We start from the raw sequence: 26014 nt of genomic DNA, 5'->3' as shown, positions 1-26014 counted from the left end.
AGGTTGCTGGATTGAACTCCTAAACCACGAGTCAGTTGTGAATTATTGATACTATGCAACAAAAAAAGCTATCATCGGCTCCTTAAATTCCATGCCTTCAATAGATGAGGTAATGACAGCAATAAGTAAATTGAATTTTGGTAGGGCACCTGGAAGGGATGGAATTTGTGCTGAGGTTTGTGATTTGGTGGTGATTACATCATACAGTCTCTTCATGAACATATTAGTGTAGTCTGGAGGGATGGTGCAATCCCTAAGGACTGGAAGGATGCAATTATTCTTCCTCTTTATAAAAGAAAAGGAGCCAGAATAATGTGTGGTAACTACAGAAGTATTGCTCTACTATCAGCTGCTGGCAGGGTTCTGACAAATATTCTTCTTACCTGCCTGAAGGGGTGTCTCGTAAATGATGTCCTATCTGAATCTCAATGTGGCTTCCGATATGGTAGAGGGACAATGGATACGATTTTCACAGCAATACAGATGCAGGAAAAGTGCTTTGAGCAGAATACGGATCTTGTCCAGGTATTTATTGATTTAACGAAGGCCTTTGATACTGTGAATAGGGCTTTTCTATGGAAAATACTTGGCAAACTTAGATGTCTGGATCACTTTGTATCTATAATTAAATCATTTCATGATGGGATGAGGCTTGGGTTAATGCTGGTGGAGGTATGGTTGAACCCATTCCTGTAGAGAATGGTATCACACAGGGTGACATCCTTGTCCTAACTCTCTTTCTTTTTTACTTTCCTACTGCTTTTACTCATGCTTTTGCTAAGGTTAGCTCTCTTGAAATATATGTCAGGTATTTATCTTCTGGCTGCCTCTTTAATCTGTTGCCGATTTGCTGCCAATTCAAAAGTTTTCCAGTCTCTTATTCGTGACCTCCTTTTTGTAGATGACTATGACTTAGTCACTCATACAGTGGGTAACATGATAAAATACTTATGAATCATATTGATGCTTCCTGCAAGGCATTTGGACTCAGCATTCGCCTGGACAAGACTGTTGTAATGTTCCAGCCTGCACCAGGAAATCCATATGTGGAACCAGCTATCTTGGTTGTCTACCTGGCAGCACACTCAGCTGTTCTTGCTCCGTGGATGATGAAATATCTTTCAGGCTACAGAGAACAATTGGTTCCTTCTGGTTTCTGGAGCCTCATGTCTGGTCCCAGCATGGCATCACAAGGCAAACAAAAATTGCTGTGTACCATGCATGTGTACTGACATTGCTCCTTTACTCATGTGAGACATGGACCCTTTACAAACGTCATGTAAAGGTCCTTGAACGTTTCCATCAGAGATGTCTGAGACACATTCTGAATGTTGGCTGGACCTTAAAAACTCCAGACACACAGGTCTTGAGGAAAGCTGATCTCTTGAGTATTGAGGTGATGGTGCACAAGCACTGGTTATGTTGGACTGGACACCTTATTAGAATGAAGGACAGCAGAATCCCTAAACAGATGCTATATGGGAAACTTGTTAGTGGAAAGGGTCATCAGCAAAAATCAAGGCTGTGATTTAAGGAGTGTCAAGTCCTCATTAAAGGCCTGTAATATGCAGGAGACTGACTGGGAGAGTAATGTCTGTCATTGCCACAGATGGAGGAAGCAGGTTAAAGAGGGGGTCAACACCTTTGAAAAAGCACATATTCTTTATGAAGAATTTAAGTGTGCTGCTTGAAAGTACACTGATAGCATAGCGAATGGGGAAGGCTTGGTTTGCAATGTTTGCAGTCGTGTATGCTTGTCAAGAGCAGGGTTCATTAGCCACCAACAGAGCCGCAAACGCAAAATATAAGTTAGTCCTAGAGTGCACAATGTTCCTAAAGGTCAGCAATGAGTCCTAAGTAATGCTGGCTTCACGTTTGAGCAAAATGTGTCAAAATTGGTAAAAGTTATGGTTGAAAATGAGGTGTAGCCTATTTTAGTGGGAAATCCTATGAGGAATCGGTTTATCAGTTTTTTATCCTGATTGAATGAAAAAACCCCATATATATATACATATATATATACATACATATACATAATATATATATATTATATATATGTATGTATGTATGTGTATATGTATGTATGCCTGTATATATGTGAGATAATAGTTTCAGTATTAAAGTGAAACTATTAAAGTGAAAGTATCTGACATTACAATTAGGCCTTGAAAACAGTTTTATAAAACCGGTTAAAACCGGTTTTATATTATGACTTGCTAAAGGTGACCCACTCTATGTGTGGGTGAGGCTGTGGTTGTTACTTTCTCTTGCTTTCTTTCTGTTTCTTATCACCACATTCTCCCTCTTTGTTTCTCTCTCCTTTCTCACTTTTCCACTCTCTTACTCTTCCTTTCTCTCGGACTCTCCTTCGCTTTCTCTCACTCTTTATCTTTCTCTATCTATCTCTCTTCCATTTATAAAAAATTAGATTTCTGTGTTTGAATTACAAATCCACTTCCACTTTACCATGTTGAAAATTTGATTGAAATCGGGTAAAAGGTGTCCGATCTAGACCCCGCCCAAGTGTCTCCCAAAATCGGATCTTTTCCTTTTGAATGGCAGTTGTCAACACAGTTTCTAGTTAATTAAACACTTTTAAACTTTGTATACTGGTAGAATGTGTCAAAATAAAAGACATTTTTCTCTTGGCTTTCTTGAGAAAATTGTAATTTGTAAGTTTAACGTTGTTTAATTTTTCAATTTTAACCAATCAATGGCCTCTATTGAGCTAAAATCATTTGCTGCATCTAAAACTGAGACAACATCCTGTCACTAACTCTAACACTAACCCTAACCCTAAATTTTAGCCTTTCGTTTTTTTTTTCTTAATTGTTAAATTAATTTAATTGTTACGCGTGTGTCTAAAATTATTTGTTTTATTTTTGTTTTGAGATACACGTGTAATGTTTAAACAATTTTCCATTGCTTAAGAAAAAAGAAACGAAAGGCTAAAACGAAAGCAACGGAAAATAATTTAAACAATTAACAAACAAAATAATTCTATAATTTTATACACACGCTTTCTGTATGTAAACATAATAGTGACAGGATGTTGTCAGAAAGTGTGCCTAAAGCCAGCTGGAGACGATGATCTCCTGGGGCTAAAAGCTACAGTAACACCCACCCTTAGTGGTTAGCCATATTGAGATGGTTAGTGTACTTTACGTTGGCGAGTGGTTACTGTTTAGATCTCTTTCAGAGATTTATTATTCCTTGCAGACAGTTTTTCGAAATCAGTGACGGAAGTTACTAGAAAAACAATAAGTATTTGCAAACAGGTCTCCCTTCATCGTAAACCGGTGATTGCTGTATGTTGACAAGAGGCAAAAACCTAGAAACTGCAGTCCGTGCGTATCACTTAGGTTTACGAGAGAGGGATGACCTCCCTTTGCAAATACCATAAGGGCACAGAAAGTGTGCCTAAAGCCAGCTGGAGACGATGATTTCCTGGGGCTAAAAGCTACAGTAACACAGACCCTTTTTTTTTCTAAATTGAGGAAGGAGAAAAAAGAAATTTACAATGTTTTTTTCAAAAAAATAATAATAAACATATACAAAAATTAAAAAATAAGTATACCGATAGATTGTAGAGTCTTTAAGCTTTTTGAGTTCAATATTTGTCCTTGGAAAAATTTCTTTGGAGGATTAAGATCCATGTGATTAAACGTGGTGCTTAGTTTATGGTGTTTGTTAAGTGAATGTCAAAACAGGAAATGGGGTAGGAGTTATCCAGTTCCTGTTAGTAAGGGGTGACAACTCTGTGGATTTTATGCTCTTCAATTGGGATTATCAATTTTTTGTCAGATAGGATGTCAGAAAAAAGGAGTATGGTTATCGTGGAGTTTGCATATTAAGATGCGTTTGGAATTTTTAAATAAAAAGATTCTCCTTGTTGATTCCTTCTTAGCCAGATAGACTCGTGCACTAAAGACAAAAATCCTAAATTTCACATATTCCCCTTGTACCAATGTAAAGACGGAATCACTACACAAGAAAGAATCAAACACATTCACCGGTAAAATTTCCACTTTATTTTTATTTTTACTTTCCTAAAATTTTCATTGCATCTTGCAACCTTTTCAATAGTTTTGACTCTTAATACTATTGTATAGGTTGCTAGACGTAACGAAAATTTTAGGAAAATAAAAATAAGGTGGAAATTTTACCAGTGAATGTGTTAGATTTTAAGGCACAAAAAGAAAATGACTCTCCCCAGACACAACAGAATTATTATTATTATTATTATTATATATACTTATATATATATATATATGTATATATATATATATATATATATAATCGAAATCGGAATTGAAATTGAACCAATCCTATGATTGTCACCTGGCAGATGCCAGGACCCCTGCACTGGTGGTATGTAAAAAGCACCATCTGAATCGTGGCCGAAGCCAGTGCTGCCTCGACTGGCTTCCGTGCCAGTTGCACGTAAAATGCACCAATCTGACCGTGGCCGTTGCCAGCCTCGCCTGGCACCTGTGCAGGTGGCACGTAAAAAGCACCCACTACACTCACGGAGTGGTTGGCGTTAGGAAGGGCATCCAGCTGTAGAAACACTGCCAGATCTGACTGGCCTGGTGCAGCCTTCGGGCTTGCCAGACCCCAGTTGAACCGTCCAACCCATGCTAGCATGGAAAGCGGACGTTAAACAATGATGATGATGATGATGATATATATATATATAAAAGAAGTTTGAAAACACCACTATATAAGATAAATTTTAATTTTCTTAGAGATTTTACATGTTTCAGTTCTTGAAAAAACGAACCTTATCAAAAATACTTTTAAAAGTTAAGTGTAAGGAAAAAGTTCATAATTGTTTCTTACTAGCCTCAACAGAGTCCACGTGATGGGAAGTATAATGGTTGTCTTGACTAGGTTCATTGGCTGTAATTGTTAAAATGACCAGTGGCCAAAATAGTAGTAGTAGCAGTGGCTGAGGGTTGTAGTAGTAGTGACCGTGGTGGTGGAGGTGGTTGGAGTTGTAGCAGCAGTGAGGGATGGGTGTGAGGGGAGAATAAGATTCAATGAAGATGGCATGAATAGACAGTCCTCCATAAAGATTTCTAGGAGAGTTGAATTGGAAATTCCAACAGAAATTAAAGTTCCTGTAGAAGCTTATAGATAGAGACTGAGTGGGGGTAAATTGAAATTTATAATAGAAATTGAGTATTATGGTAGAAATTGAAAGATGGACTGGTAAGAGAGATTGACAGATTGTTAAATGAGAGAGAGAATTCAAGACAGAGAGATAAATTGAAAGTGAAGGACTCAGGTACTGAAGGAAATCTGATTAAATTATAATGTCACATATGGATGGAAGCACTCCATCGGTTACAACGACAAGGGTTCCGGTTGATCCGATTAGTGGAACAGCCTGCTCATGAAATTAACGTGTAAGTGGCTGAGCACTCCACAGACATGTGTACCCTTAACGTAGTTCTCGTGGATATTCAGTGTGACACAGAGAGTGACAAGGCCGGCCCTTTGAAATACAGGTACAACAGAAACAGGAAGTAAGAGTGAGAGAAAGTTGTGGTGAAAGAGTACAGCAGGGATCACCACCATCCCCTGCCAGAGCCTCGTGGAGCTTTTAGGTGTTTTCGCTCAATAAACACTCACAACGCCCGGTCTGGGAATCGAAACCGCGATCCTACGACCGCGAGTCCGCTGCCCTAACCACTGGGCCATATATGTAAGGCGTAGCAATAATAACAATAATTAAGAAGAGTGAAGAATGGGAATAGAATGAATACAAAGATAAGCAAGTTTGCTAAGTGGTTTTAGTTTTGATGTAAGACCAGCAGAAGTGAAACTATATATGTATGGATATGTATGTGCATGTGTGTGTATGTATATATATGTGTGTGTGTATTGCATGTGTATGTGCACTTGTGTGCATGCATGCATGTGCATGTGTGTGTGTATGTGAGTATGTGGGTGTCTTCATGTTAGTGTGTTTTTGTGTATGTCTTTGCATGTGTGGCTTCAATGGGATTGTAGGAAGAAGAGGTGGTTGAATTAAAAAACGTAGACTTTTCGTATTTAGTATCATTTAGTATCATGTAACCGTATTTCGTCTGCCGCTTCATTCTGAGTTCAAATTCTGCCGAGGTCGACTTTGCCTTTCATCCTTTCGGGGTCGATTGAATAAGTACCAGTTATGCACTGGGGTGATAAAATCGACTCGATCCGTCTGTCTGTCTGTCTGTCCCCTCTGTTTTTAGCTCCTTGTGGGTAGTAAAGAAATAAGTATCTTTGGAAAAGAACTAAATGAATACCAGACAAAGTACAAAGAATTTGTTACAGTCAAATGTAACTATCCAGGAAAGTGCCTCAACATAACCACAAACCAATAATTAAAATTGGTAACAGAAAAGAAGAAATCAAAAGAATCTCTTACCCACAAGAGGTTTTACAGTCAAAGAGAAACTCTCAAAAAAAATGATTGACTTGTGTTTAACCCTTTCATTACTGTATTTATTTTGAGATGCTCCGTATTTCTTTCAATTACTTTAAATATAACAAAGAATTTAGTAAAATAACTTAGTTATCATTCAGCTAGTGTTAGGAGCATAAATTGGGACTAAGGTTTGGTGGAAGATTTTAATTCATAACTTTTGAAAACAAGACATCTGTACTTAGAGCCAGAGCCGGTTTCAGCCAGGTTGGTAACGAAAGGATTAAATATAACAAAGAATTTAGTACAATAACTTAGTAATCATTCAGTTAGTGTTAGGAACATAAATTGGGACTAAGGTTTGGTGGAAGATTTTAATTCATAACTTTTGAAAACAAGACATCTGTACTTAGAGCCAGAGCCGGTTTCAGCCAGGTTGGTAACGAAAGGATTAAATATAACAAAGAATTTAGTACAATAACTTAGTTATCATTCAGTTAGTGTTAGGAACATAAATTGGGACTAAGGTTTGGTGGAAGATTTTAATTCATAACTTTTGAAAACAAGACATCTGTACTTAGAGCCAGGGCCGGTTTCAGCCAGGTTGGTAACGAAAGGATTAAATATAACAAAGAATTTAGTACAATAACTTAGTTATCATTCAGTTAGTGTTAGGAACATAAATTGGGACTAAGGTTTGGTGGAAGATTTTAGTTCAAAACTTATGAAAACAAGACATTTGTACTACAGAGCCAGAGCTGGTTTCAGCTGGATTGGTAACGAAAGGGTTAATGATGATGAAGTTTCTTTTACTGAATTCTTCATTATTTTAAAAATTAATAGAAATACAGGCATTTCAACAAAATGGTTAATAATGACAAAATTACTTAACTAAAATTCTTCTATACTGTTAGAAGAAACTTCATCATCATTAACCCTTTCATTACCAACCCAGCTGAAATTGGCTCTGGCTCTGAGTACAAATGTCTTGTTTTCATAAGTTTTGAATTAAAATCTTCCACCAAACCTTAGTCACAATTTATGTTCCTAACACTAGCTGAATGATAATTAAGTTATTGTACTAAATTCTTTGTTATATTTAATCCTTTCGTTACCAACCTGGCTGAAACCGGCCCTGGCTCTAAGGTTTGGTGGAAGATTTTAATTCAAAACTTATGAAAACAAGACATTTGTACTCAGAGCCAGAGCCAATTTCAGCTGGGTTGGTAATGAAAGGGTTAATGATGATGAAGTTTCTTTTACTGAATTCTTCATTATTTTAAAAATTAATAGAAATACAGGCAGTGTATTTAAACAAAATGGATAATAATGACAAAATTACTTAACTAAAATTCTTCAATATTGTTAGAATTAACTGAAACAAAAGCAGTGCATTTCAGCTGAAATATGGTAACAAAAGGGTCAAGGGTCAAATTGGTATAAATTAAAACCTTCCAATAAAATTTCATGTTAATTTATTTTAATTTATGTTAATTTATGTCCCAAACACTATAACTGTATTTATAACTGTATTTATTTTGAGATGCTCTGTGTTTCTTTCAATTACTTTAAATATAACAAAGAATTTAGTACAATAACTTAGTTATCATTAAGCTAGTGTTAGGAACATAAATTAGGACTAAGGTTTGGTGGAAGATTTTAATTCAAAACTTTTGAAAACAAGACATTTGTACTCAGAGCCAGAGCCGGTTTCAGCCGGGCTGGTAACGGAAGGGTTAAAATAAATGACCCTCAATAAAATGAGAGTGCTGTCACTCACATTTTATTGAGGTTCATTTATTTTCAAAACGGTGATAGACAGGTGGCTTGTGTGCTTGTCAGGGCTGATGAATTTTACCCTGTTCATCTTCAGAAAGATTCTGTCATTAGCTTTCAATTTGTATTTAACTGATAATTCTATTGGCACATGTTTTGATATATGTGAGGAATGTAAAGTCTTTTTCTTAGATTCAATCTTTGTTTCATTCTTTGTGTACAAAGTTAGGAATAAATGAAAGTCTGGTGTATCTTCTGAAAAATAAAGTTGTACTACAAATTCTATGTCATAAACTCCATCTTGTGGTATAGTAATATAGGTTCCATTGATCAATTCTATGTCGCCTTCTTGCTGGTTCTCATCTTTAATCCACTGCAAAAAAGTCATTCCCTCTGAAATGGAAATTAATAATAACAACAACAACAGATACATTTTTATTTTTTTCACACAGCAATATAGGCGCAGGAGTGGCTGTGTGGTAAATAGCTCACTTACCAACCACATGGTCCGGGTTCAGTCCCACTGTGTGGCACCTTGGGCAAGTGTCTTCTACTATAGCCTTGGGCCGACCAAAGCCTTGTGAGTGGATTTGATAGATGGAAATTGAAAGAAGCCCGTCGTATATATGTATATATATATATATATATATGTGTGCATGTATGTTTGTGTGTCTGTCCTCCCAACATTGCTTGACAACCGGTGCTGGTGTGTTTACGTCCCCGTCACTTAGTGGTTTGGCAAAAGAGACCTATAGAATAAGTACTAGGCTTACAAAGAATAAGTCCTGGGGTCAATTTCCTCGACTAAAAAGGTGGTGCTCCAGCATGGCCACAGTCAAATGATTGAAACAAGTAAAAGAGTAAAAAAGAGTATATATATGTATGTATCTCTATCTATCTATGTAAAGCGCTAACAATGTAAATGAGATGTAAATAAATAAATATAGATATAATCATCCAACATCTGACTACTTTATTACTCTAGATATGTGTGACTGTGTGTGTGTGTGTGTGCATGCATGCATAGTATACACATCACACATTTGATGCATCAAATTCCATAAGGCAAATCATTAATTCATTTTGATTTCTCTTTATTTCAAAATTTCATAATAAAATAGTAAAATAATAAAAATAAAAAAAATACAATAAACATTATGTTTGTGTGTGTGTGTGTGCATTCATAATATACACATCACACATTTGATACATAAAATTCCATAAGGCAAATCATTAATTCATTTTGATTTCTCTTTATTTCGAAATTTCATAATAAAATAATAGTAAAATAATAAAAATTAAAAAATACAATAAACATTATGTTTGTGTGTGTGTGTATGCATTCATAATATACACATCACACATTTGATACATAAAATTCCATAAGGCAAATCATTAATTCATTTAGATTTGTCTTTATTTCAAAATTTCATAATAAAATAGTAAAAAAAAAAAAATTTTAAAAATACAATAAACATTATGTGTGTGTGTGTGTGTGCATTCATAATATACATATCACACATTTGATGCATAAAATTCCATAAGGCAAATCATTAATTCATTTTGATTTGTCTTTATTTCAAAATTTCATAATAAAATAATAGTAAAATAAAAAAAAAATACAATAAACATCATGTGTGTGTGTGTGTGCGCGCGCATGCATAATATACATATCACACATTTGATGCATCAAATTCCATAAGGCAAATCATTAATTCATTTAGATTTGTCTTTATTTCAAAATTTCATAATAAAATAATAGTAAAATAAGAAAAAAAAAAAATACAATAAACATCATGTGTGTGTGTGTGCGTGCATAATATACATATCACACATTTGATGCATCAAATTCCATAAGGCAAATCATTAATTCATTTAGATTTGTCTTTATTTCAAAATTTCATAATAAAATAATAGTAAAATAAAAAAAAATACAATAAACAGTCAGTGTGTGTGTGTGTGTGTGTGTGTGCATTCATAATATACATATCACACATTTGATGCATCAAATTCCATAAGGCAAATCATTAATTCATTTAGATTTGTCTTTATTTCAAAATTTCATAATAAAATAATAGTAAAAAAATAAAAATTAAAAAAATACAATAAACATTATGTGTGTGTGTGTCATCATCATCATCGTTTAGCGTCCGTTTTCCATGCTAGCATGGGTTGGACAGTTCTACTGGGGTCTGTTAAGCCAGAAGGCTTCATCGCTGATCACAATGCGTTCGCATTGTTTTAGCCTTTGAATGACGCCACCCCACTGGCTAAGCGAGCAGGCCAACAGAAAAAAGAGTGGGAGAAAGTTGTGGCGAAAGAGTACAGCAGGGATCACCACCCCCTGCCGGAGCTTCATGGAGTATTTAGGTGTTTTCACTCGATGAACACTCATAACGCCCAGTTTGGGAATTGAAACCGCGATCCTACGACCGCAAGTCCGCTGCCCTAACCACTTGGCCATTGTGCTTCCACACATACATACATATATATATATACATATACATATATATATATATATACATATATATATATATATTTACATGCAACATGGAATACTAATTTATATATACATTGCATGGTACAGTTATAGAAACTCACAAACAAACAATACAACAAAGAATTTAGTACAATAACTTAGTTATCATTCAGCTAGTGTTAGGAACATAAATTAGGACTAAGGTTTGGTGGAAGATTTTAGTTCAAAACTTATGAAAACAAGACATTTGTACTCAGAGCCGGGCTGGTAACGAAAGGGTTAAAATAAATGACCCTCAATAAAATGAGAGTGCTGTCACTCTCTTTTTATTGAGGATCATTTATGTTCAAAACGGTGATAGACAGGTGGCTTGAGTGCTTGTCAGGGCTGATGAATTTTACCATGTTCATCTTCAGAAAGATTCTGTCATTAGCTTTCAATTTGTATTTAACTGATAATCCTATTGGCACATGTTTTGTTTTATCTAAGGAATCTAAAGTCTTTTTCTTAGATTCAATCTTTGTTTCATTCTTTGTGTACAAAGTTAGGAATAAATGAAAGTCTGGTGTATCTTCTGAAAAATAAAGTTGCACTTCACATTCTATGTCATAAACTCCATCTTGTGGTATAGTAATATAGGTTCCATTGATCAATTCTATGTCGCCTACTTGCTGTTTCTCATCTTTCATCCACTGCAAATAAGTAATTTCCTCTGAAATGGAAATTAATAATAACAACAACAATAAATACATATTAATTTTTTTCACACAGCAATATAGGCGCAGGAGTGGCTGTGTGGTAAATAGCTCGCTTACCAACCACATGGTTCTGGGTTCAGTCCCACTGTGTGACACCTTGGGCAAGTGTCTTCTACTATAGCCTCGGGCCGACCAAAGCCTTGTGAGTGGATTTGGTAGATGGAAACTGAAAGAAGCCCGTCGTATATATGTATATATATACGTGTGCGTGTCTTTTTGTGTGTCTGTGTTTGTCCCCCCAACATCGCTTGACAACCAATGCTTGTGTGTTTACGTCCCCGTAACTTAGCGGTTCAGCAAAAGAGACTGATAGAATAAGTACTAGGCTTACAATGAATAAGTCCTGGGGGTCAATTTCCTTGATTAAAGGCGGTGCTGCAGCATGGCCACATGTTGGAGGCTTGCATGCTTGTTTGCTCGCAAAGTACCCTTAAATCTGTAATTTCAGTTATTTAACGGGCATAATGGAAATTATGAGATAAAATGTGCAATAAATCTGTATAAATTAACTCACCCAACTCTTTGTAAACCTTTGTTTTTAGGTGAAACAAGGCATGGTGAACTGAAAATTAAGAAGAGAGAAAGCAGACAGTGAGAAGGATATATTTTAATATAGGTTCAATATCAACAGAAGACTATTCAAAGAAAAGAGTACCTCCTGATGTATTTCATACTAGCATTATCGCCCGGCATTGCTTGGGTTTGTAAGGGAAGTAACTATATAAGCATTTTAGAATTTTTCTTCCCTTATATAAAACCGAGTGAAAAATGAACTAAAAATGGGGAAAAATGATGGTAAATTTTTTTTTAAATCGTAGACTCATTGTAGACGCGCACTAATACCTAGAAGAGCTCGATATGAATCACAACTATAAGATACCCGCTTTTGGTTAAACTGCACTGCAAAATGTGGGAGTAGTTAGGAATCTAAATCGGAGTAGACAGACTCACAACTACAGTTTTATATATAAAGATATTGAATACTTCAGATTAGCATCTAATAAACAATTATACAACATATTAACTGTTTTACAATCATCATTAACCATAATGAAAATGATCTATATGGAGAACAAGTATTAACCATTAATGAAAGAGTGCCAAGACTATATAAGCATCCATTAAGGCGGCGAGGTGGCAGAAACGTTAGCACACCAGGCGAAATGCTTTGTGGTATTTCGTCTGTTGTTACGTTCTGAGTTCAAATTCTGCCGAGGTCGACTTTGCCTTTCATCCATTCGGGGTCGATAAATAAAGTACCAATTTCGCACTGGGGTCGATGTAATCGACTTAATACCTTTGTCTGTCCTTGTTTGTTCCCTCTATGTTTAGCCCCTTGTGGGCAGTAAAGAAATAAGAAATATTAGCACGCCGGGCGAAATGCTTTGTGGTATTTCGTCTGTCGTTACGTTCTGAGTTCAAATTCCACTGAGGTCGACTTTGCCTTTCATCCTTTTGGTGTTGATAAATTAAGTACCAGTTTTGCATTGGGGTCGATGTAATTGGCTTAATCTGTTTATCTGTCCTTCTTTGTCCCCTGTATGTTTAGCCCCTTGTGGGTAGTATAGAAATATATATAAGCATCCATATATTTCACACATCGCACAGTAGTTTCGTGAGCCTTAACATGGTCATCTAAAGCCATTGTCCAGTCAAATATTGTAGGCATCTCTTTCATATATTTAATGATGTGTGTATTTTTGCCATTTATTTCTTTAGTATGTCTGTTTTTTTTCATGTTGAAGGTATTGCTATCTATTTTAAGACTGTAGTGTATTAAGGAGATGTTCAGTGATTTCATTGACGTTACAATATGTTACAGTGTCATGATATTATGAACATGCAAAAAGCAAAATAATGGCAAAATATGTACTTACATTTAGAATCTGGTGTCTGATCTGGTACTTTACTTTGTGTCTAGAGTAGAGAGAAAAAGAAAATTAAGATAAGATCGTGTCAGCTGTTGTTTGCATTACTTACATCATATTGCTGTCCTTTTTAATGATTGTATCAAGACTGATACTGTCTTGTTATAATCTTGGATCAGACTTGATATTTGTACGAATACATTTAATGTTGTAGCTGATGTTGTCATCCTTTAGCTTCCAGATTAATGTGGAGAAGGTTGTTGCATGTCTCTTCTTGTGGTGTCTGAAGGCTGAAAGATGTTTGTTGTATCTGGATTAAATTTTTTTATCTACTGATTCAATAGAATACTTGGTCTTAGTAGTAACATCACAAGAAAGATCCTAAGACAAAAACTATATAAGATGTTTGTTATGTTCCCTTGAAAAACGGTATCTTTTAAAAATTTAAGAACCTCCAATGACTGTAAAAATTACAGAGAAGGGATTTTTTCTTTGTGTCTACCTTTTATAAAATACATCTTAGTGGGGATTAAATATAGACCACCTGACACATAAACTATTCTAGTATGGTTTGTGTAATTCTGATATCTATAAGACACTGATTATATTTGCTGTGGAGGTGATTATCTTCCCTGTGTTTTTATATATATATATATATATATATATATATATATATATATATATATACTATCAGTATAGCCCAGCATTGCTCAGGATTAAGTTAGGATTATTAAGTGATCAAGCGCTTTATTTCAAACCAAAATAAGTGACATCGACATCAAATTGTGACATATGACTGTATGTGTGTGTGCTTGCTGACTAGTTTTCTTTTAGTAATATACTAAATGACTGAAACAAATATATAAATGAAAATAAATACTAGACTTTTGGTACTTAATGGGAAAAAAACTTTGGAGGACTCGTACACATTACATATATGTACAGAATAGAAGTTTGTGACATATGACTGTATGTGTGTGTGCTTGTTGACTAGTTTTCTTTTAGTAATATACTAAATGACTGAACAAATATATAAATGAAAATAAATAAAGACTATCAGTATTTAATGGGAAAAAAACTGTGGTGGACTTGTACACATTACATATATCTACAGAATAGAAGTTGAAATTTCAAAAGCAGGTAAAAGAGAAATTGTGTTATATGACTGTATGTGTGTGTGTGCTTGTTGACTAGTTTTCTTTTAGTAATTTATTAAATGACTGAAACAAATATATAAATGAAAATAAATAAAAGACTATCAGTACTTAATGGGAAAAAACAGTCCCACTGCATGGCATCTTGGGAAAGTGTCTTCTGCTATAGCCCCAGGCTGACCAATGCCTTGTGAGTAGATTTGGTAGATGGAAACTGAGAGAAGCCTGTCGTATATATGTATATATATATATGTGTGTGTGTGTCTGTCCCCCTAGCATTGCTTGTCAACCAATGCTGGTGTGTTTACGTCTCCTGTCACCTAGCGGTTCGGCAAAAGAGACCGATAGAATAAGTCCTGGACTTACAAAGAATAAGTCCCGGGGTCGATTTGCTCGACTAAAAAAGGTGGTGCTTCAGCATGGCCGCAGTCAAATGACTGAAACAAGTAAAAAGAGTAAAAAAAGAGTAAAAAAAAAGAGAGTAAAACAAATCCATTTATCTGCAAGTTATGAGGAAACAAAGTCGTTGGTGGAGTTCTGACCGTTCTGCCTACTCGGCACCTTTGTCGAAAGTAAATAAAAAGAATTTACCTGAGTTACTGCTACAACAATGATCACTATACATAATACTATTAGTACACATAATACTATTAGTACTTCCTTTTTTGTTAATGGCATTTTAGTATAGTTCTAACGTTTTCTTTTTTGATCAGTCCCTTGATCAGCTGCTTCAGTACCTCCACAAGGCATCATTTGTAATGTACTTTTGAGATTTAATTTAAGTCGGCTTTATATAGTTTCAAGGAAGTGAATGAGGCTTCATTGACACACCTTTCTCAGGTACTTTCTTGCTAACTCAACTGCTTCTCTTCTCTCTCTCCCCCTCTCTGTCTTCTCTCTCCCCTCTTGTCTTTCGCTTTCTATCTCCTCCTGTCACTCCTATCTTTCTTTCTCCCCTTCTCTATCTCCTCTCTCCCCCTCTCTATCTCTTTCCCCTCTTGTCTTTCGCTTTCTATCTCCTCCCATTCTCTCTCCCCTTCTCTATCTCCTCTCTCCCCCTCTCTATCTTCTCTCTCCCCTTCTCTATCTTCTCTCTCCCCCTCTCTATCTTCTCTTTCCTCTCTTGTCTTTCGCTTTCTATCTCCTCCTGTCACTCCTCTCTTTCTTTCTCCCCCTCTCTATCTCCTCTCGCTCTTTGTCCTTCTCTCTCTTTCTTTCTATTCTTTTCTATCTCTCCTCCAATCACATTTACTTAATTTACTTATATCCAGTTTTTTTTATAATTTTTTTTTTTTTTGCAATTGGCAATAGAAACAGTATCAATACCCTTTCTACTACAGGCACAAGACCTGAAATTTGGTGGGGAGAGGTTTCACAGTGTTTCACTGGTACTCATTTTATTGACCCCGAAAGGACGAAAGGCAAAGTCAAGCTCAGTGGAACTCAGAATGTAGCAGACAAAATACCCCAAAGCATCTTGCCTGCCGGGCTAACGATTCTGCCAGCTTGCTGCCCTAATAATAATAATAACAACAACAACAATTATAATGATAAATAATAATAACAATTATAATAATAATAACAATAATAATAATAATAACAACAACAACAACAACAACAATAATAATAACAATGATAATAATAATACTAATAACAACAACAAAAAAATATTCAGACAAATACATAACAAAAACAACCAGACTTACAAACACATATAACATACATCATCATTAACGTCCACTTTCCATGCTAGCATGGGTTGGACGGTTCAACTGGGGTCTGGGAGCCGAAGGCTGCACCAGGCCAGTCAGATCTGGCAGAGTTTCTACAGCTGGATGCCCTTCCTAACGCCAACCACTCCAAGAGTGTAGTGGGTGATTTTATGTGCCACCGACACAGGTGCCAGACGAGGCTGGCGAACGGCCACGCTCGGATGGTGTTTTTTTATGTGCCCCGACACAGGTGCCAGACGAGGATGGCAGACGGCCACGCTCGGATGGTGTTTTTATGTGCCACCGACACAGGTGCCAGATGAGGCTGGCGAACGGCCACGATCGGATGGTGTTTGTTACGTGCCCACAGCAAGGAGGCCAGTTGATGCGGTACTGGCTACGGCCATGTTCGGATGGTTTTCTTGTGTGCCACCGGCACTGGTACCACAAAGATACAAATTCCATTGATGTTCATCTATTTCGATTTGTTTTGATTTGATTTGATTTTCACATGCCTCAACAGGTCTTCACAGTGTCACAAGAAGGAAGGTATGCACAGGTGGACTGACTACGTCCCAGGTAGGGGCCACGGGTTATGGCCTGACTAGTCTTGCCGGGTCTTCGGATGGTGTTTTTATGTGCCACCGACACAGGTGCCAGATGAGGCTGGCGAACGGCCACGATCGGATGGTGTTTGTTACGTGCCCACAGCAAGGAGGCCAGTTGATGCGGTACTGGCTACGGCCACGTTCGGATGGTTTTCTTGTGTGCCACCGGCACTGGTACCACAAAGATACAAATTCCATTGATGTTCATCTATTTTGATTTGATTTGATTTGATTTTCACTTACCTCAACAGGTCTTCACAAGTGTCACAAGAAGGAAGGTATGCACAGGTGGACTGACTACGTCCCAGGTAGGGGCCACGAGTTATGGCCTGACTAGTCTTGCCGGGTCTTCGGATGGTATTTTTATGTGTCACCGACACAGGTGCCAGATGAGGCTGGCGAACGGCCACGATCGGATGGTGTTTGTTATGTGCCCACAGCACGGAGGCCAGTCAATGCGGTACTGGCTACAGCCACGTTCGGATGGTTTTCTTGTGTGCCACCGGCACTGGTACCACAAAGATACAAATTCCATTGTTGTTCATCTATTTTGATTTGTTTTGATTTTCACTTGCCTCAACAGGTCTTCACAAGTGTAACAAGAAGGAAGGTATGCACAGGTGGACTGACTACGTCCCTGGTAGGGGCCACGGGTTATGGCCTGACTAGTCTTGCCGGGTCTTCTCACGCACAGCATACTTCCATAGGTCTCGGTCTCTAGTCATTTCCTTGGTGAGACCTAAAGTTCGAAGGTCGTGCTTCACCACCTCGACCCAGGTTTTCCCGGGTCTACCTCTTCCACAGGTTCCCTCAACTGCTAGGGTGTAGCACTTTTGCACACAACTATCTTCAGCCAATTCTTGTCACATGACCATACCAGCGCAGCCGTCTCTCTTGCACACCACAACTGACGCTTCTTAGGTTCAACTTTTCTCTCAAGGTACTTACACTCTGACGATTATGAACACTGACATTACACATCCATCGGAGCATACTGGCTTCATTTCTTGGAGCTTCCGCATATCCGCAGCAGTCACGGCCATGTTTCACTACCATGTAGCATGGCTGTATGTACACATGCATCATACAGTCTGCCTTTTACTCTGAGCGAGAGGCCTTTTGTCACCAGCAGGGGTAAGAGCTCTCTAAACTTTGCCCAGGCTATTCTTACTCTCGCAGTTACACTTTCAGCACACCCACCCCGCTACTGACTTTGTCTCCTAGGTAGCGGAAGCTATCAACTACTTCTAGTTTGTCTACCTGGAACGTGGTAGAAGTTGGTCTCTGCACATTTCCAGTGTTTATTGCTCCTGAGCATCTGCCACAAAACTATTTTCCTAGTTAGCCTTCCTTTGACATTGCTGCACCTCTTATGTGTCCATAGCTTACACTTGGTGCACCTTATAGAATTTCTACCTACACCTTTTTTACAGATCGAGCAGGGGCCATCTACCTGAAGTCGTTTGTGATTGGTCCACCTTCTACTTATTAGGACTTTGGTTTTGGCTAGGTTGATTCTAAGGCCCTTCGATTCTAATCCTTGTTTCCACACATGAAACTTCTCCTCCAGTTCTGATAGTGACTCAGCAATTAGAGCAAGGTCATCAGCATAGAGGAGCTCCCAGGGGCATCCTGTCTTGAATTCCTCCGTTATTGCCTGGAGGACTATGATAAATAGGAGGGGACTGAGGACTGAACCTTGGTGGACCCCAACCTCTACCCGGAATTCTTCACTGTACTCGTTGCCAACCCTCACCTTACTAGCAGCGTCTCTGTACATGGCTTGCACAGCTCTCACTAACATTCATCTATCCCTAGTTCCTCATTGACCACCAGATAAGGGATAGGGGGGGACCCTGTCAAAGGCTTTCTCCAAGTCAACAAAAGCCAGGTACAGGGCTTATCTTTGGCTAGGTATTTCTCCTGCCGCTGTCTTACCAGGAATATAGCATCAGTAGTACTTTTCCCTGGCACGAACCCAAACTGCATATCATCTAAGCTAACTCTCTCTCTAATTAATTGGGCTATAACCTTCTCCGTAACCTTCATTACCTGATCCAGCAGCTTTGATGCCCTGTAGTTATTTGTATCTAGGGCGTCGCCTTTACCTTTGTAGCAGTTGACTATTATGCTGCTACACCAGTCATTGGGTATGACTCCTCGTGTATCACCTGGTTAACTATACGGGTGACTAAGCTATAGCCGACACTACCAGATATTTTGAGCATCTCTGCAGTAATTCCTGATGGGCCTGGGGCTTTCCCTGTTTTCATGCTTCTAATTGCCTTATCTACTAAGGAATGTTAACTCGGGATGGCTGGTCCTCTGTTGGGCGACATTCGGCAGACTCTCTTGATCCTATCATTTTCCTCATTCAGCAACCTTTCATAGTGGCGTCTCCAAGCCTCTCTCTTTGCATCCTCATTTAGCGCAAGTGAACCGTCATCCTTGCGAACACATTTCTCTCCTACCACGTCACGATTCTCTCTCACACACTGTCTTGCAACACGAAATACCTCAAGTCTTTCATCCTCACGGCGCAGGACATTGGCAAATTTTTCCTTATCTGCCTCCCCTCTGGCTAGATAGACTGTCTCCTAGCTTCCCTTCTGGCAGTCTGATACACTTCCCTGCTACCACCGTTCTTCCAGGCCTTCCAAGCCTGTTTCTTTTGTCTAATAGCCCTGTCAACAATATTGTTCCACCACCACGTTATTTTGGGTCTTAAGGGGACTTTGCACCAGCCACAGATCTGGTCAGTGGCTTTCAGCAGGTTGTCCCTCAGAAGCGTCCAGTTGTCTTCTACCCCATGCGTAGCTATACCCCCTTCCATTTCGTCAAAGGCTTCAAGTAACATGTCTCTAAATCTCTGTCCATTCGCAGGGTCTTTAAGCTTCCAGACCCTTCTTCTCCATGTTGGTCGTCTTCTAGTCACCCTCTTAGTCCTGATCCTAAAGTCACTAACTACCAGTCTATGTTGTGGGGTGCATTCTTCGCCTGGGAAGGTTTTTGGCATTTATAAGCAGCCACCTTTCCCTTTTTCTGGCAAGGATGTAGTCGATTTGGCTAGTATGCCGGCCCGATCGCTAGGTGACCAGGTGGCTTGTCGGTTTCCTGAAGTTAGTGTTGCAAACCATAAGACTATTCGCATCGCAGAACTCCAGCAGCCTGGTTCCCTCCTCGTTGCGGGAACCATAACCGTAGCCTCCATGCACGCCATGGAATCCCCCAGCACATCGTCCAACATGCCCATTGAAGTCACCAGCTACAAAGAGAAGGTCCCTGTCGTTCGTCAATGATGTGGTCTGCAGTAGGGTGTCATAGAAACAGTCTTTCTGTCCATCAGGTAGCCCTGGCTGAGGGGCATAGGCCGATATAATAGTTGCTAAACTATGATGGAGCACTAATCTAATCTTAATTATTCTGTCACATACTCTGACTACCTCGATTACCCTATCTACCCATTTTTCGGCGATAAGCATGCCCACACCCCCGACCCCGTCAGTATTCCCAGCCCAGAAAATCTTGTACCTCTGTCCTTTGCCTGTGAGGAACCTAGCAGAACCTCCTCTCCACCTCACTTCTTGAATGCAGCATATATCAACACACCTCCGTTCAAGCAATTCAACGATCTCGCCAGATCTGCCTTTCAGTGTGCCAACGTTGAGGGTGCCAACCCTGAGGGTGGGGGTGGGGGTGGTATTGGCCCTAGTAGCGTCATGGACCTGAAAAGAAAACTCGCGTTTGGCAGGATTCATAGACAAACAATAGAACTTAAGTTCAAGCCGCGTACACAACACTAAACATATCTTGCAATGAATGACCACTACCTTTTATGGAAGGAGGTGGGGTGGCGTTAAGACTTTGAAGTGTACAAGGGAGACAAGGATGGAAAATTCAGGACTTCCTGTACCGGTGGAGGGGGTGGGAGGGCGGGTGCACCGCGAAAACCGGCAGCCATTCCTTTCTTAGGAGAGAAATAGTTATTAGTTGGTATAAATACCTAAATTTTGCCTAATCTATGGGAGAAGCGTGAGTGATAAAGAGCTATAAATTATAAATACATTTATTCTATATCTACGAGGCGTGAGACGGATCGATAAAATTAGGGGCAAGCTATAAGATTAAATATATATTTAACACAAGACATGAGACAACGATATATAATTAAGATGAACTATAGAATTATATGTACACATTATAAAAACACGAGGCGTGAGGCTGCATTACACAAGTCATAACAATAATAATAGAGATAAAACAGGGCTAACTAAAAGATCAGATCAATTGCAGATAGATAAGTAGGTAGGTACGGGATGAAATTAAATTTAGATTGCTTAACTTGGATTCATTTTTCGTAGGAAGTCAGCAACAGTTTGAATTCGGGTTCAGCAAAGATATGCCTTACCACATACCAAAGTTTAGAAATAGCAGCCAAAAAACCTTAGCTATTTCTTCTACTTTAAAAAGGAACTCCCAGAAAAACTATTTCCAAACTTCGGTATGTGGTAAAGCATATCTTTGCTGAACCCTAATTATAAAGTATTACTTAAGTTTACCGTGAAATGGTCCTTTTTCATGCTGAAATCTACTTGGTGAAATTATTGATTACTTCTTAATTAATTAATTTTACCCTTTGTTGGATAAGAACAGCAATGCAAAAAATGGAGGTCAAATGGTAAGCCTGCATGATGTCCAACATCATGTTCTCCATCTTCATGTATTTTCTCCTTTCACCATAATCCTACTATCTCCTGATATGTAACCTTGAGCACTACCTTTACAGCTTATTTCTCTAGCATATCATATACTCCCCATTTCCCATCTAGTTTGGATTTTTTATTTTCCCTTTTCACCTATCTCTTTATGGTTCTGAAAACAGAATTAAACCTGAATCTTGTATCCTACAGAGTTGGATGTCACACATGGAATCTCAACATCATGTAATCTGTTCTATGGCAGGGACATAGATCAGAAGTCACAAAATATTTCCAAATCTAGGATGTAAATGGAATGAACTTTGCCTCTTATTACACAATTATATTTATCAAATGAGTAAACTATAATATATATATATATATACATACACGCACGCATATACCTACATATACATACACATATATACCTACACCAGTCATATACATACCTACATACACATACATCCATATATCTATACATATACATACACATATATATACACATGCACATACTAATACACATACGCATATCTACGCACATACACGCACACACATCTATCTACATATATAAAAAAGAAACCCAACAAGTCCATACATATACACACATACACATACATACATATACACATATATACCCATACATATATACACACATATATACACCACACATATATACACACATGTATATATATATATACTACACATACATATACATACACACACATCTACATACAATACATATACATCCGTACGCACACCCATATACATACATACATCCACACAGAGGTATACAGGCATATACCACATACACACACCAACACACACACACACACACATATATATATATATATATATACACACGCGAACGCACACAAATACACATATATATACCAATACACATACGCATACACACACGCGCATCTATATATACATAAATACATACATGCATACAAACATATACATATATACATACATGCATACTCAAATAAAATAATAAATATATATATGTGCAATTACCCATCATACAGACGGATACATACATATAAACATACACATGTATACCTATTTACAAATATATACATACATACAACACTACACATAAATCTACATACCTACATATACATAAACACACAAGCGTACATATATATATATATATATATATATATATATATATCCACATACATATATATACACATATACATACATACATACACACACGTATGTAAATACACGCACACACATACATACTTATATCCATACCTACACCCATACATATCTATACATATATACATGTGTACACATACAATATGTGAATAGTCTTAGGAGAGAAGGTAATTGGGGGTGTTGAGGGAACGGTGGGGTGGGGGGTTTGTGGGTGGGGGGTGTCGTCATCGGGTTGCCGGGTGGGTCTGTAGTTTTTGTAGTTTGCATAAATTTGTGCATACAATTTGGGGAGTGTTCCGAGATCTTGTTGAGGAGAGGGCCTTTGGCGAACAAGATCTCCAGGCTCTCAGAAATGCAAAGGTCACAGCAGGTATGGCCTCCTGTGTACGAACGCGCCCTCTGTAGTAGTCTCCACGTGATCTTGAAGGGGATGGAGTTCCTTTTAAGGTACCAGATGTGGGCGGCGAGAGTAGTTTGGTTAGATTTGTCAGGTCGCCGGAACGAATGTGTGTGGGCGTACCAACGAGTCTTAAAGCTGTTTGACGTCATTCCGATGTACGATTTTCTTTTCATCATCGGGGCCTGATCGTACCTCGCATGTGTAGACGAGTTGTTGTTGAGGGGGCAAGTGGTTTATCAGGGCAGTTGCAATTGCTTTCGGATGTTGGATGGGCCTCGGAAAAAGTAGATTTATTAAGTTTTTCACGTTATTGTTGGCTAGGTTCCTGGCTAGATTGGGCGTGGTGGAGTAGGAGAGTCTAATGGTGTTCTTATTTAGGATTCTATAGTACTTATGTTGGGGGGGAAGTGTTTTTGTAGGAGAGTGAAGAAAATTTTAGCTACAGGTGTAGCGACCTCACGGTTGAAGGGGGGGGGGGGTTGTACCAGCTAATGTGTCTTCGCCTTTTTTCCTGGGTTGGCTAGGGGCTATGCTACTGTAGGTGATCTTATCTTTAAAGCCACTGCGGGCCAGGGCCTCGTTGTAATAGGGGGCTGCGGCGTTAAGATATCTTCAGTAGCGGACAGGCTAGATATTCTAATTGAGACACTTTTCACTAGGTTGTCTAATATATTTTTGGGGTGGTTAGAATTAATGTCTATATATCTAAGGGATTCATTGGTTTATGGTACGTGTAATAAGTGAGGTTTTTAAGTCGAGGGGTAACGTCAAGGAAGTTAGCTTTCGTTAAGTTGGATTCTAAGGTAATCCTAAGGCCTAAGTTTTTAAAAAAAGTGTAAAGGTTTTTCCAGAACCCATCCGTGGTCATGGGGTTTATTTTGTGGAGGGCAAAAAGGCCATCATCGCGGTAAAGACCACCGGAGAGGCCTGTGAATAGGGTTTTCAGCCTATGGAGGATGAAAAGGCCCACAAGGTCATTTATTTCAGCCGAGTCGCTAGCACCCATGCTGACGTCGAAGGGGCTCACAGATTTTTTGTTGATCCAGTGGGATCCGTCGTGGAAAAGAAAAGTCTTACGTGCATGGAGGATCACATCTTGCTCGGCCTCGGTGATGGTGGAGAACGTCCTAGCGAAGTTAATCGCGTCGATCAGCAGGCTCTCCGATATGGGGCCATGCTGGGGCACCACCACTGAATGAGCTACACTAATTTGTGAACCACCTCTGATACGTGGCATTGATCATCAAGGGAGTTCGATGCTACATATATATATTATATATATATATATATATATATATATATATATATATATATATATACATATATATATATATATATATATATATATATATACATATATATATATATATATATATATATATATATACATATATATACATATATAAATATATATTACATATATACATATATATACATATATATACATATATACATATATATATACATATATATATATATACATATATATACATATATATACATATATATACATATATACATATATATATACATATATATATATATACATATATATACATATAAACATATATATATATATACATATATATATATATACATATATATATATATATATATACATATATATATATACATATATATATGAGGACAACAACATGCAGTTTAATGCAGGTAAGTTCCAGGCCCTGCCCTACTGGCACACAAAGGTAAATGACGTGAAGACTGGATACACTGGTCCAGGAAGAATTGCAATCCCTGAGTCAAAATCAGTGCGTGACTTGGGCATTGACATGAGCAATGATGCATCTTTCCAAATGCATATTGCTAATCTGGTGATAAAATGCAGACGGCTAGCTGGATGGATTCTCCGAACTTTCAGAACAAGAGAGAAGGAGACACTGATGGTCCTATGGAAAACATTTGTCCTCAGCCGTTTGGACTACTGCTCCCAACTTTGGTCACCACACAATATAAAACAAACAGCAGAACTCGAAGCAACTCAGAGAAGCTACACAAAGAAAATCGTCTCAATGCAAAATGTCAGCTACTGGGAAAAGACTGAAGGTATTAAACCTCTTCTCCCTGGAGCGGAGGCGGGAGAGATATGCAGTGATATACATCTGGAAAATCCTGGAGGGTCTTGTCCCAAACTTTGGCATTCAAAGTTACTCCAACCGCAGAACGGGGCGCCGCTGCGTGGTGCCAAGGATTCCAACATCACCATCAAAATACAGGTCCAGATACTGCAACAGCTTGGGTTTCAGAGGACCACAGCTCTTTAACATCCTCCCTAAATGCCTGAGAGACTTACATGGTGTGGATGTGGGTTTTTTAAAACTAAACTGGATCTCTTCTTGTTGGGAGTCCCAGATGAACCTACCTCACGACAGGAGACACGGATGCGGACACTGAAAGCAAGTACGACTGTTAGCTCACACGACAGGGCAAATAAAAAATAACAAAAATACAGATTATTTTGGGACAATTGTTTCGCTATCAATGAATTAAATGTAATATACTTCCAATAATCCATTTGTAGCTCGTCAGCCAAGACTATCTGGATGAAATCCACTCAATCACACGCCAGGTTTTACCATAACGATAAATACGCGTGTGGTTCAATTGATTACATCCGACGTTATAATTCAAAATGCCCCAACCAACAGCGCACCAACACTCACGGAAACAAATACAGCATTTAGAAATAAATGCATCATAATTATAATTAATTAATAAGGGTGAGAGAATTAGATACTAATTTAATAGTATATTTATTCCACACCAAGTGGCCTAGTGCTACGAGAAACCTGGATTATTATAATATTTTATAACATATTATAATTCATTATATTATAATTACATTTAATTCATTGATAGCGAAACAATTTGTCCCAAAATAATCTGTATTCTTGTTATTTTTTATTTGCCCTGTCCGTGTGAGCTAACAGTCGTACTTGGCTTTCATGGGAAACATGTATTTTCG

The 26014-nt window shown here is 38.0% G+C and overlaps 2 protein-coding genes across 3 annotated transcripts in view; one reads left to right on the top strand and one right to left on the bottom strand.

Annotated features, from left to right (window-relative positions):
• The window catches only part of LOC115223903, a 117918-nt gene that overhangs the window by 17109 nt on the left and 74795 nt on the right, over positions 1 to 26014 (top strand). The window lies entirely within an intron of this gene.
• On the bottom strand, positions 10875 to 15352 carry LOC115223904. The gene is made up of 4 exons (XM_029794630.2): positions 15042 to 15352; positions 13306 to 13345; positions 11943 to 11990; positions 10875 to 11382 (listed from the first exon to the last, which is right to left on the bottom strand). Exons 1-4 carry the CDS (start codon positions 15126 to 15128, stop codon positions 10997 to 10999), a joined length of 561 nt encoding a protein of 186 aa, XP_029650490.1. The 5' UTR covers positions 15129 to 15352; the 3' UTR covers positions 10875 to 10996.

The sequence above is a fragment of the Octopus sinensis genome, linkage group LG24 (genome assembly GCF_006345805.1).
Source record: "Octopus sinensis linkage group LG24, ASM634580v1, whole genome shotgun sequence".
Classification (NCBI taxonomy): Eukaryota; Metazoa; Mollusca; class Cephalopoda; order Octopoda; family Octopodidae; genus Octopus; species Octopus sinensis.
This window is presented reverse-complemented; position numbering and strand designations above follow the sequence as displayed.

Coding starts and splice junctions, on each gene's coding strand:
- LOC115223904 (XM_029794630.2), bottom strand. CDS start 15,128: ATGCCATTAACAAAAAAGGAAGTACTAATAGTATTATGTGTACTAATA. Junction 11,991..13,305: donor TCAGACACCAGATTCTAAAT/GTAAGTACATAT, acceptor CTTAATTTTCAG/TTCACCATGCCTTGTTTCAC. Junction 11,383..11,942: donor AAAGGTTTACAAAGAGTTGG/GTGAGTTAATTT, acceptor TTTCCATTTCAG/AGGAAATTACTTATTTGCAG.